Source organism: Gossypium hirsutum, chromosome A11 (genome assembly GCF_007990345.1).
Source record: "Gossypium hirsutum isolate 1008001.06 chromosome A11, Gossypium_hirsutum_v2.1, whole genome shotgun sequence".
In the NCBI taxonomy this organism is placed as follows: Eukaryota; Viridiplantae; Streptophyta; class Magnoliopsida; order Malvales; family Malvaceae; genus Gossypium; species Gossypium hirsutum.
The window spans coordinates 12,285,481-12,298,669 of NC_053434.1; the positions used below are offsets into that span (position 1 = coordinate 12,285,481).

At 32.7% G+C, this 13,189-nt stretch overlaps 2 protein-coding genes across 2 annotated transcripts; both read right to left on the reverse strand.

Moving 5' to 3' along the window:
• Positions 1 to 59: 59 nt before the first annotated feature.
• LOC107924360 (uncharacterized) lies at positions 60 to 3,738 on the reverse strand. The gene is made up of 7 exons (XM_016854767.2): positions 3,143 to 3,738; positions 2,371 to 2,570; positions 1,330 to 1,582; positions 1,142 to 1,227; positions 965 to 1,056; positions 596 to 854; positions 60 to 484 (listed from the first exon to the last, which is right to left on the reverse strand). The coding sequence occupies exons 1-6, from the start codon at positions 3,467 to 3,469 to the stop codon at positions 601 to 603; spliced, it is 1,212 nt and encodes a 403-aa protein (XP_016710256.1). The 5' UTR covers positions 3,470 to 3,738; the 3' UTR covers positions 60 to 484; positions 596 to 600.
• A 4,698-nt stretch (positions 3,739 to 8,436) lies between these two features.
• LOC107923255 (protein EXORDIUM-like 2) lies at positions 8,437 to 9,821 on the reverse strand. The gene has a single exon (XM_041081070.1). The coding sequence runs from the start codon at positions 9,763 to 9,765 to the stop codon at positions 8,803 to 8,805; it is 963 nt and encodes a 320-aa protein (XP_040937004.1). The 5' UTR covers positions 9,766 to 9,821; the 3' UTR covers positions 8,437 to 8,802.
• Positions 9,822 to 13,189: the final 3,368 nt, after the last annotated feature.

The following is a 13,189-nucleotide window of genomic DNA, read 5'->3' on the forward strand; positions in this document are numbered from 1 at the left end:
AGTCAGGCAGGCTATGTATCTCACATGACCAGGAATAACAATAACCAGTACTCCCTTCATTACAGAACTAAAGAAAGCTTTATAAAAAGTAATTAAAAAAAAGGGTGGTAAGTTATACGAGTATTTCCTTTTCTGGGAAGTACAGGTATGCGTATAAATCTGCAGATACAGTACAGGCATTTGAACTTTTGTCGATATTTGTAAATGTTCATTAGAGAATCATGTTGATGCAGAGAAACAAGGTTTCATGCTTATGATCCACAACCATACCATGACAAAACTTGAACCAGCCACACAGCAAAACAGTTGAGTGATGATCAAGATTCCAATGAGCAAATCATAGTTTCTTGGATCCTGCCAGTAAATATTGCAAAACAGCTGCCTTGAACCCATCGTTTCCAATGCCTGGGAATCTCGAGGAATGCTATCTAGTAGCAGAAGCCGATCTCCTCCTCCATTATTGCGTTATGCAACCACAAGCAGCCTGTATCAGGTTTCAAGTAAGTTCATATCATTCCTCACCAAATATCATTCCAACTGAGCTTTAGGATTCTCCCGACTTACTCAAATTTTCAGTTACAGAGAATTAAGGTACCTTTGTTATCTCCACTGTGAGTTATGTGATATAAAAAACTGGAAATCAGGATGTCGGACTCGTAAGCATTGCAGCCAATTGTCAGCAGCTTGTAACAGAGAGCTTGCTTGCTGTGATTCTTGGATACCACCGGGAGTCAAAATTGAACCTCGCAATTTATAGGAAGCAAGGCCAAAAACAGGTAGAGAGATATTTGAAGAGGGATCAACACCACAGGCTTTCCTACTGCTAGAAGCAGAATACTCCAGCTGATTTTTACCTGTACCAGACGTAAAATAATGGGCAAAATTAACTCAACAAAATATGTACTATAGCCCAGCAACACGGGTTTAAGCCCCATGATCTTAAATGAGAGAGAATGGGGTATACTTTGAGAACGTGTTGACAAAGAATGGAACGTCAAGAAAGATGCATCCAGATTTTGGAGGGTTGGACCCATAGGTATTCTGTATATTGGGTACCTAGACCAAAAATAATATAACCAAACAAAGATAAAGTTTAAAAAAACAGTGACTTGGCAATCTTTAGAAGTATAAGATGTTCTACCAAGCCACCGATATCCAACTTGCTGGCAATAGTTCACAGCTCCTGTACATCCTGATCTCTGGAAATTGAGATGCAAGACTTGAAATCTGTTGGGTCAGAAAAAGGTGCCACAAGCATCCAAGTAAGGACAAACAAACAGTTTAGGAAAAAGAACTCTAACATTGTAAATCACCACCATGTGAACTTGCCTTGTCATATAAAGGTTTCCGATGATGTGGTTGCTCTTGTTCAAAGTATTCAAAAACCAGCAGCCCATTTGACTTGCCAACCTCCACTTCATCACTAGAGGTACTCATAGGAGATCCATTTGTCCTCTGGGAGTTGTGATGCACCCGAGCTCCATCAATACCACCTTTCACTCTCCTGTCTGTTTCAGAGTCGCTACTTCCAGCACTACTAATTTCTCTTGAAGACTCAGCATCACCGATGTCACTAGTCCTCCTGATAGTTCAGCACATTGGCAAATTTTTGCAGATTAACAGTAAGGCAACTCAAAAGCTCCATAGATTTTTACAAGCCTATCACCTAATATCAGGTATGCTGCTCAACTAGTACCCAAAATAAGATTTAACAGACCAAGTATTACAGAATCAATGCCTGGATGTAGCAGGTAATTAGTCACTGATTTGCACAAAGTCAATGATCATTCTCCTAAGCATACTGTCACAGTTACACTTCTGTCGAATAATAGTTATAGTCCAAGAGAGAAAGCAAAGCAAGGCAGTGGTATTTGTGCAGATCAGATGCAGCGTCATAAATTAATAATTTAACAATTAAGGAACCATTATTTTTCAGGTGCATTTCAGTATGTATAAAGTATAAAATCATGTATGGGAAGCATATTCCCTGGTTGATGACAGTGCAACTAGAGAACACGTCAAATCAACATTATCTGTCAGCAAAAAAAATTGTAGCAATGGATGCATTATGTAGGACAGCCAACCAACATTCCAAAACAAGTTAGATGGTTTAAGAGAGAGCATTCAAGGTTTCTTATCGCCAGATAATATATATATATCAACCATCAATTTAACTTACTACATCATTGCAATATCAAGAGGAAGCATAAGAACCAGTAATGTATAAGAATCTAGAATATTCATCACTGCCACATAGTTAAGAGAGCAATCTGACATGATAAAAAACAATAAATACAACTACCATACTAACGGGAATTTATGAATAGGGAAGAGGAAAATTTAGGAAGGATATAGCAGCAAGAAGCTCACCTCGGCTGATGTGGATCTACATACAATTGTAAGCCTGACAAGTAAGGAACATAGTATTGCTTAACAGAATCACTCCCATTCAACAATAGCGGCACTCCGACTCCGTATACACTCCACTCGCTAAAACATTCCCAAAGATCACCGAGCCAATAATATGAGCGTAAATCCACTTCACGGGTTTCCTGTCCCTTCAGTTGTGCCTATCAAACCAACAAACAGAAGGAAAAATACAAATGTTGAAATGAATGCCGTGAAGTAAAAACTTAAGATTCCTGAACCCCAACAAATTGCTAAGAGAATATATAATGAAACCTCTTTCAAACTCTTCCTTAAGTATAGCTTCAACCAATTAAATCAATCTACTTTTTGATCATTAATATATGAGAAATATAAATCCGCTGTTTTTATTTTCATAAACAAGACGTAATGTTGATTCGAACCAGATAAATCTAAATCTTTTATCAGTTTAGGACCACAAGAATGCAAATCATAGACACACAGTAAAACCCCCAACACCATTAATTAGCATAATGCAGCTAATTCTCACAAGTTGGAATTTGTACTAAACTGACCATTACATTTTAAATTAATAATTAAAAAAAAAAACATTTGCGTTTCTTTCCTAATATAAGTTCTTCTTTTTCTCAGCCAAATAGTAATTAGCTCTCTTTTCTTTGTTCTTGTATAGCCATTAAAAAATTCAAAAAAAAAAAAACTCAAAATGTAATTCTCCAGAACTATGTTTAGCTACGACGAAAGTCTTTCACAATACCTCAGAGAAGCAATGAGCCGGGACAAAAGGGGTGACTGATTCCATGAGCCTATCCAAATTGGTCAATTTAGCAATATTCGGCGAAGAGTAGCAGACCGAGTTACGCCTCGACAATGTAGAGTCGTCAGAATCTGCCCGAGTCTCAGCCACTGAATCGACTGAGTTGACTTCGCTCTCCTTATCTGACCGTTTCCGTAGCTCACTCAGCAACGGTCTGTGTGTGAGTTGCTTCCTCTGCAACTGCTGATGTCGCCTCACCGCTGGCGGATTGTAGAATCGGTCCCTCGTCTGAGTTCGGGCTACCGCGTACCCGCCTGAGTTTGACATGCTACTGCTATGGGGAGAAAAAATTAAAAGTCTTAGCTCCTTTTGCCGGAGTAGCGTTGAAAGGGATTTTGGAGGGGCTTTAAATTTGAAGAGGTAAAATAATGAGGACGAAATTGAAGAGGCAGCCCACGTACGACCCACGAGTGTTTTTCTCTTTGCGGCGTTGGTTTTTTTCTTTAAAAGATTTGAAGAAGGAAATAAGAAATAAAAACATGTAAAAAAAAAAAAATTTGAACAGAAAAAGGCTTTGTCGGCCTGAATTCTGATTTCGCTTGCGTTTTCAACGAAGGTTATAGCGTAATTAAAAACGATCGAAATGACGACGTTGACCCTCTCTTTCCTAATTAATTATTATCCACTTGATTGATCACCTCTTTATCTTTCTATTTTTTTTCATTGCATGGTTATATTTTGAAACAAATACATAAATGAGACCATCAATGACGCTGAGCTAAATTTGATGCATCCATCACCGTCCGATCTATATTTTTTTCTTTTGATCGGGATAGGCTTTTAATTGTGTGTTTGACTTGAATTAGTATTTCATATATGAAATACCAATAATAATTTGTGCACCCAACTCCACAGCATTTAGGGGGAGAGGAGAATTACGTTATCTGGTGTCGCAAGAAAACGAGTTTCGCCAAACACTGGAAAAAAGTGGCAAAAACCTTGGCGAAATAAGGTATGGAAATAATGAAAGCATGAACAAAATGTGAATCGCTAAGCGCTTGTCTGCTTCCAATTACTGACGTTTAATTTAGTATTATTTTTTAAAAGTTATAATTCTTTGTTCTCCTTTTAGTTTAAAAAGTATTTTTGTGCCTGTACTTTTTAAAAAAAAGTTATATCAAAATAATAATTTTACGTTATTTATATCTTTTTTTAATATCAGAATAATAAATTAGATTTTTTTCTCTTGATTTTTAGTATTTTCAGTTGGATTTAATTTTTTTTAAAAAAAAGATATCTTGTTTAACAATATTTTTATCTCAAAAATATTTTTTTGTCACAAAAGTGGTTCTTAGAAGCAATGCTAAATTGATATATTGTTTATCCTAACTCTTTTTAAAACGAAGTACAAATTCTTTTTTTGTTTTTGTTTCTTGAAACCTTATCAAAATAAAAATAAAAGTTAATATATTGTTTGCTCCCTTAATTTATCTAAAAGTACCTAATTAATACTTGAATTATATTTCGTTACCTAGGTTGGTACCTTTACACTAACATTGTTAGTTTGTGCTAGTGTGGCACTGTTAGCTAATTCGATAGTGACATATGGTAACATCTCAATATGTCATGTGTAGAAGTGATCATGGGTCGGGCCGAGTTCGGGTCGAGCTCAAGCAAAGCAATAGGCTCGTTTGCTAGGCTTGGGCCTGGCCTGTAAAAATGCTAAAACTCGGGCCCGACACTGCTCACCCATATAAAAAAAATTACATTATATTTTTTTACATAAATTTTAAATATATATAATACATAAAAGATACTAAAAATTTTAAAATAAATATTTCCGACCAAATTGAAAATAAATTTTAAAAAATATGTATACTTAAATAATACTAAAATAGATGCAACTTAATAAGAAAATATCTCTAAAATAATAACAAAATTAACAATAAAACAAGTGTTATACAATATCCAAACAATAACAACAAAATAGTAGCTAGGGGTGAGTATTCGATCGAGTCGAGTTGAATTGAGTCAAAAAGTTTCGAGTCGAGTTGAATTAATGAATCTTATTATTTATACTCAATATTCTGTTTACGTGGATCGATTATTTTACTAGTAGACGAAGTACAAGCTTTTAAATTAATTTTGAGCAAAGGAAAAAAGGGGAGTGAGGCGATTCGGCAAGGAAAGTAAGACTAATGGGTAAACATTTATCAAAACAACTTAGTTTTGCCTTTTAACTTGATAGTTTTGACTTTAAACTTTAGAAAAGGTAAACATTTATCAAAACGACGTAATTTTGCTTATTCTTTTTTTTTTATTTGGATTTTTGGATAACTTAAATTAGGGGTGAGCATTCGATTGAATCGATTGAAACCGTTTGAGTTAAATTAGAAAAATTAATAATGTTAAATTAAAATCTTGTATAATATAACTATTTCCATGTTAGAACACAAAAATTTGAAACAATATATATTTGAAAACTTTTTAAAAGTAAAATAATAAAAAATAAGATATTTTTGTATGATAAACTTGAATCATTAATCGCTTATTTAGATTCCAAAATTATTATTTTATTAAAATTTTATTATATATTTTTTAGATTTTTTTAACTATAATTTTTTAAAATATAAATTTTTGAATTTGTATAAATATTTTGAATTTAAAAAATTATTTTCAAAATTTGAAAATTACTTTGATTTTTTTTTTGTAATTTTTTTAAGAGAGAGATCAATTTGTTCATTTCAAAATTGACAGGAATCAAAACGATATTCATATTAATTTGTTATTCGAATTATTCGAGTTATTCAAATTATAAAAATTCAACTAAACTCAAACTTGAAATTCAAAATTTCTTATTCAAGTTTACTCGAATAATTTGAATAACTCGATTCGATTAACTCAAAATTTAAATTTTTTTGAATGAAATTGAATTTTACTCACCCCTAATAGTAGCAATATAATAGTGAAATGATAGCAAAATAAGAGGAAAATATAAGAAACTATCATTAAATCACAAAAAAGTAGATTTTTTTGACATTTAGCGAATTCGGACTGTGCTCGAGCCAAAATGTCTTACTCGAGGCTCGTCCCATTTTTAAAACGGGCCTTATTTTTTACTTAAACCCATTTCTCGGGCGGGCCTTTGGGCCAGGTCAAGTGACCCAACCCATGAGCAAGTCTAGTCATGTGGCAGGTATAAAATAAAAAAATTTAAAGTTTTTAAAATATATAAATTAATAAAGTTTTAAAATATTTTTTAATTTATGCTTTGCCACATGGAATGTTGAGAGGTTGTTATGTGTCTCCATCGAACTGGTAATTAATGGCACATTAGCGCAAATTAATTATGTTAGTGACCTAGATAACGAAATACAAGTCTAAGTATCAATGAAGTAAAAAAAAAAAGAAGATACTAATTAGATACTTTTAAATAAGTTCAAGAGACAAATTATATAATAATTTTAAAAAATATTTTATTAAAATAAATAAAAAATTCAAAGTTAAAAATTAGTAAGAAAAAATACCGAAAATCAAATCGTTTGAAAATTTCTAAAAATGGACTAAATCGAATTTAAAATTAGCATTTTACCTAAATTTGAAGAAATTAAGTTGGAGGAATCTCTGAGGTCGAGATCTCATTCTTCCATTTCTTTATGTTATTATATAATAAGAAATGAAATCACGTGTTAATCTTATCTTACTTAAAATAATTGTGGATTATTAAAATACCTTGACAAAAGAGTATAGATAACACTATTGTGCTGAGTGAGGGATGGGGACACTTCCAAATATATAAAGGATTATAAGCTGTTTATGCATGGTGGTTGGCTCCTCTTTTGCAGGGTTGAGAATGAAATATTGAAAAATAAAAAAATTCACTCCAAATAAAATATTTACTTACTTAAAGAAATTTATATAAACTTTTTTAAAAATATGTTTATTTACTTGAGAAATTGATATTTTAAAAATATTGATGAAAAATATTTTTGATACTTCATCAAAATCGTTTCGTTAAAATAAGTTTAAAAATTTAAACCCTAAAATTAATATAGAATATTGAAAATGAAATTCAACTGAATGATTTTTTTAAAAATAAAAAATAAAAAAATGGAGGATGCATGAACAGGAGAGGACGGTGAGGGTAGCAGCACCGCTTTGCCTTTTAAGGGAGTTGAATGCGGAGGCAGCTATTTTTCACCTATTTTCGTCACGATAGCTTTGATATTTGTGGAGTAAGAAGTAAAGATAACTGCACTGAAATTAATGGAAATATGGGGGCTTTTTGGACCCTAGGTGCGTTGATCCGTTGTTTTAGTTGGTGAGGAGTGCAGTCTTTACAATTCGGTCAAACCTCGAAGTACTTAAAACTTTGCTTGGTAACGAGTAAATACTTCTTTTAATTCATAACTTGACTATCCATGTTTGAATTCAAAGAGATTTTAAAGGAAAGTAGATGAGAAATTAAAAACGAAACAAAAGCAAAATTAGGGTTAAGTGAGTTGAGGCGCAAAGCCATCATTTGGTTTGTTCTCAGAGTGAGACGATTGCCATTGTCGTTTTGAACTATTTTGACAGATTTGAGGTCTTAAACGTCATTGAATACCACAAAAAGTTTTCACCATACTTTCGAGTTATGGAGATGCATATTAGCCCATTGCCTGTCTGTTTTCGTTGGCTTGCGCGATGGGATTTGGAAATCTATTAACATGGAGGCATATATCTTTAACATGATTTTAAAACGTTTGACCACAATGCACAACACGTTGTCTGACTGCGGCAACATCTAATCCAAATGGATCATGTCACTGTTCCTTCTTCTTGTTGCGTGAATAAAGTGTCTTGCTTTTTTTTTCATGACTAAATTAATAAATTTGGTAAATTCATTGTAGATCTTTTGAAGGAATGATATTCATCCCATCCCACAAACCAATGCATTATGGAACATTTATTTGTGTTTAAATTTTGAAGACATTGCGGATGAAATATTAGTATCCGTGACGAATAAGATAATTTTAGTAATGTTAACGAATTTAAAATTGAATTTTACAATGTGTAAATGCTTTGTGGGGTTTTTTCTCATTTTATTATTGAATTTGAATATATTTTAGTTTTATGTAAAGTTAATTTTAATTATAGTTTGCTAAGATGCATTATAATGACTGTTTTATTTGATGATGGATAAAAATATCGTCAATCCAAAAGACAGTTCCAATTTCTAATGTGGGATTTGGAGTCGGCTGTTTGCTTGACTTCCCATTACCAACAGGGAAGCCTATTTTGCGTATAAAATGAAAGCGTCAAATCAAGGCTGTATTGATTGGGTAACGAAGTGAAAGCCTCCCTCGTTTTGTGACGAGGGAAAGTTCAATGAAGAATAATAAACGAGATGACAACAAAACGTGATTGGACCTGCACCTTATGAACAACCTTATCTTTCTTTTCCCTTCATTTTTGATACATAAGTACTTCTTTACCGTCATTTCATTTCCTTATGTGGAAGTACAAAATATGTATATTTTTCACTTGACAAAAAGAGAGAGATTTCATTTGAAGAAACAGAATGACTAAAAAGCTTCAACGGGGTTCTACATGGCTTTAAGCCTAGTTTTAATAGTTTTGTCACAAATCAGGGGTAGAGCTTATCCCGAGGAAACTTTTTAAGTGATAACTTTGCAATTCAACCTAATGAGGTCCCAGGTGGCTGGAAGAAGAAATTTTCTACCATTAGCACTATATGCATTATAACTAGCTTTGCTCATTTTATCCACCAACAAAGCTCCAGGATACCCTGGATAAGCTCCAGTGCCAAATATTCCAGGACAAGCTGTGACAGCCTCCAATGGTGCCAACGCGTCCCCTTGAAAATAACCGGTCTTGAAGGGGTTAGTGGTAGCCCCTGCAAGTAGGGTGGCTATGTTTATGATCATGCCATCGGTTCCAATTCCATTAGGTGCCACCAAGGCTGGGCCTGGAGGACCATAAGCCGGCAGAGCATAAGGCCAAGCACAAAGACCAGGGCATTGGACTGTAGGGTCTCCCACGTGTGCGAAAACCACTCGAGTTGACCCCCCTACTAATATGCTGTCATGGAAACCGCATGATGCCATGCAGAACCGCTCTACTGTAACATCTTTAGCAGTCAAAACCAAGTAAATTCCATTAGGGTCTAATGGAAAGATTTTGCTCTCTATCTTGCTTTTCATCAAGTTGGCTAATTGGGCGCGCTTCAGGGTTTTCCCCGAAGAATATACATCACCAACTTGTTTGACAAGTCTAACAGTGTCGGAAACAGGTTTCCCAGTTTTATCCTTGTATGTACTGATCGTTCTCCACCATGTCGAAACCGAGGGTCCTTGGCGACGACCAGGGCTCGCGAAGGAAGCGAAGAAATCAGTTATGGAGTTTCTGTCTTTCAGAGAGAACCCTCCATACCATATGAGGTAAACGTTAATGCCATTCGGCTTGGTCAAGAGAGGGCCTCCATGGTATTGGAGTGTGTTGGATGCAGCGTCTAAAGAGGAAGGTCGCTGTTGCCCTGGGCTCAGCCCGTGTGACCGTGTGGCCAGGGCGAAGACACAGATGAGAGGCAATAGCAGAGATCTCAAAAACATGGTGGACATTTCTCGATTGAAATATGCAGATTGGAGATGGTGGGTTCTATAGCTAGGCCAAGGGGACGTCCTTTTTATAGATGCTAGGGAGTCCTGAGACGTAATCAGCTATGAACATAAGAGCCTAATGTCGGATAACTATTGCATTATTGCAATAAAGGGCTGCCTAATAAACCTGAACCTCAAATGCTGCCAAAAATCCGTGGAATCGTGTACTGTCATGAAAGCAGTATTTTCCAAACCTATGAGAAAAGGAGTAGGTTGAACAAATGAATTTCTAGGTGCAGCTGGTAATTATCGTGGTTAAAGTTGACGTGTAAGCCTGCCCATTCCTCATCCTATCATTTCTAATCAATCGCTAATGGCTCAACAGTACTACTTCAGACGTTCGAGTTGGACATTCTTAATTAGTTGGCGTTTAGACATCTTTTGATATCAACCCTTTATTATTATTATTGAAATATATCATATGGATATTTTATTTTATTTCTCTTTTAATATACTCTAGGTCTTAAAATCACTCTTCCACTCATTGCATAACATTCTATAAGGGTAAAAGTATTTGAGAAATTTTTGTATTAGAGGTTAAATTAATTTTTAATTTTTTTTAAAAAATGGGTAAATTAATCTTTATGCATTAAATTAAAAAACGAATGGATTATTTTGTTAAAAATTCCATCTATTAAAACTATTAAAAATTGGCGTGATTAACAGAATGTCGAATGTCATATATACTTCATCTGACATAAAAAGATTAATTTTTAAAAGTAGAAATGAATGTACTTTTTCACCGAAAAATTATTTTAATCTTTTTATTTAAAATATTTACTCATTTTTTAAATAAATGAAGTAAGATGCAATTTAATTCTTAATAAAAAAAACTTAATAATACTTTTATCAACGGATGAGTAATTGGATGTAGATGGGACATATATAGCATACACCAAAACATTCAATCATTAAACTTCATGCATTTATCTTATGGTCGACATGGGATGGGGTTTAACCCTTAAAAGTTAATTAATCAAATTCCAACCTGTATTAATTTGCAACTTAATAATTAGATAGGAAGTGTTAAATCATGTGGATGCCGCCATGCAAAAGATAAGGTGGTCAAATTTCAAAATTGCATTAGGCTCCCATCGGATTGAATGCTGAGATAAGCACAGTTAGCTGCCCGGGTTCAAAAATACCATTCCCTCGTTTTTGTTGTTTTTGGATAAAGGTGAAGACCTTGAAGCTTCATTGACAGCCTACCAACTAAAGCGGACGACTCCACTAGCTAAGCCTTTTTCCAAATGATTTTGATTTGCCGACATCAGAATTTACTCTCCTAATCTGACAGATTATTTTCAATTTTGTCCTACTGATTAAGCGCCCTTCATCTTCAACCTTTTAATAGTAGCACAGTAGATAACCTTTTTTCCCAATGGGAGTTTCAGCTTTATATATGGATTCTCCGACGTCATCAACTCCTTTAATATTACATCATTTTAAGAGCCGGAGAGAATAATTTAAAAATGAATGTCTAATCTTTATTGCCTTTAAGCTTACTCTCTTGAGCAGCTCTAAGAAAGCTTATAATCTTTTTCATTTTATTCAAAATTATATAGTTTGTCTATAAATTCACAAAGTTGGTGATGGAATCAGTTCAACTAAATATTTTAAATACAGTATAAATAAATAAAAAATTTAAAATTAAAAAATTCTACTAAAAGGAAACGAATTCATAATCTAATTTAAACAGGGAGATATTAAACACATTTTGAGTTCAGTTCGTGAAGAGGGTCGCCTAATCTCCTCCTTTGTTTGGATTTAAGTTCAGTTCCCAATGCCTGGTTTTCTTTAGGAGTAAAGAGGTTTAACAAAATCAACAGCCCATTTAAAGTCTCATCAAATATTAACCCACATTTAAAGCCCAAACGTTTCAAAAGAAGAAGCCTTAGTTTTTCCTTTTACAATAATTTTTTATTATTATTTTATTCATTGTCACTGCAGTTTTAAACTTCACAAATAAAATTAGAGAGTTAACAAGTATTTTATACGAGTGTAATAAAATATTAAAAAAATATATATTTAAAAGAAAAACACATACCAAATTTTTAAAAATACTTATGAAAAAAAAACCCTAATCAATAAACCAAACACTCACCTTATTATTATTTGGATAATTTTATCTTATTATACAAGAAGCAAAAACACCTACTAAAAAATCACCTTTACAAGCATTAGTCTTTAGAACTGTACAAATCAGTTTCTATTGTATTCAAATAATGCCTATTGACTACATCCTCTTGTTAATTATTTTACCAATTAACATTTTTTTCTATAAAATACTTAAGTAAAAAGATAAATGCATTTTAACTATGTTTTTTTTATATTAACAATGATACTAATACCAACTTAATCAAGACTTAATTGATACATTCCTTCCAAATAATATGAATGTATGCATTTAGGATCAATGTGATTAATGCCTTCCTCTTAAGCAGGGGTGGATGGAGGTGAATTTTAATTTTTAGTCTTTTAAATTTTATATATTTTTAAGTTAATAAATGATAAAATTACACTTTAATTCTTCTAGAAATGATAAAATTTTAAATTAATTTTTTAAAAATTAAAAAATATAAATTATTAAAATAATAAAATTATATTTTAACTTATAAAAAATACAAATTTATTCAAATTTCTCTTCAAAATTTTCCTAACTTCCCTCGATATTTTAATGGCCCAAGTCAGCACCTGCTATTAGCGGCTAATTCTTCTACAACCATGCAAAGGTTCAAAACTTGCTTCGAATAGTCTTACTTGAAAAACAAATGATTTTAACTTTCAACCCATTACATCCTTTTTATTATTTATTATATTAGTATAATGGTAAAAAGTAACCTTTTAACATTTATAGGTTTTTGAATTTGAGCCTTTTAAATTTTTTTTAGATTAACATATCAAAATTACAGTTTTTTTTTTTATAAATCAACCTAAGTTTAATGGTATATTTAGGTTAATTTATGAAAATATCGTAACACTAAAAAAATGTTAAAAACTCAAATTTAAAAATGTATTCTTTTACAGTTATGCCTATTATATATAAAAACATATATTGTAAAAATGCTTGTGAATTTTTTTTACAAACAATATATTATTATTTGTAATAACCCATTGCAGCCTCTAGATCCATTTATCATTTATTTATTTTTTAATTATTATAATCAGAATGTATAGTACACTAAATCCAAAACTTCATTGAGAGTTGTATGTTGACTTAAAAGCTTAAATCATCAATCACAACTATATATGTAGATTTTTAAAATCAAATGTGAAGGTGTAATTGTAAGACTGGGATGAGACACGTTTATTAGGAATATTCAAATTCATTTCATCTTACCATAAGAAGTCGCTTTCGGTCTTTCAAGTTTCCGCCAACCATCGG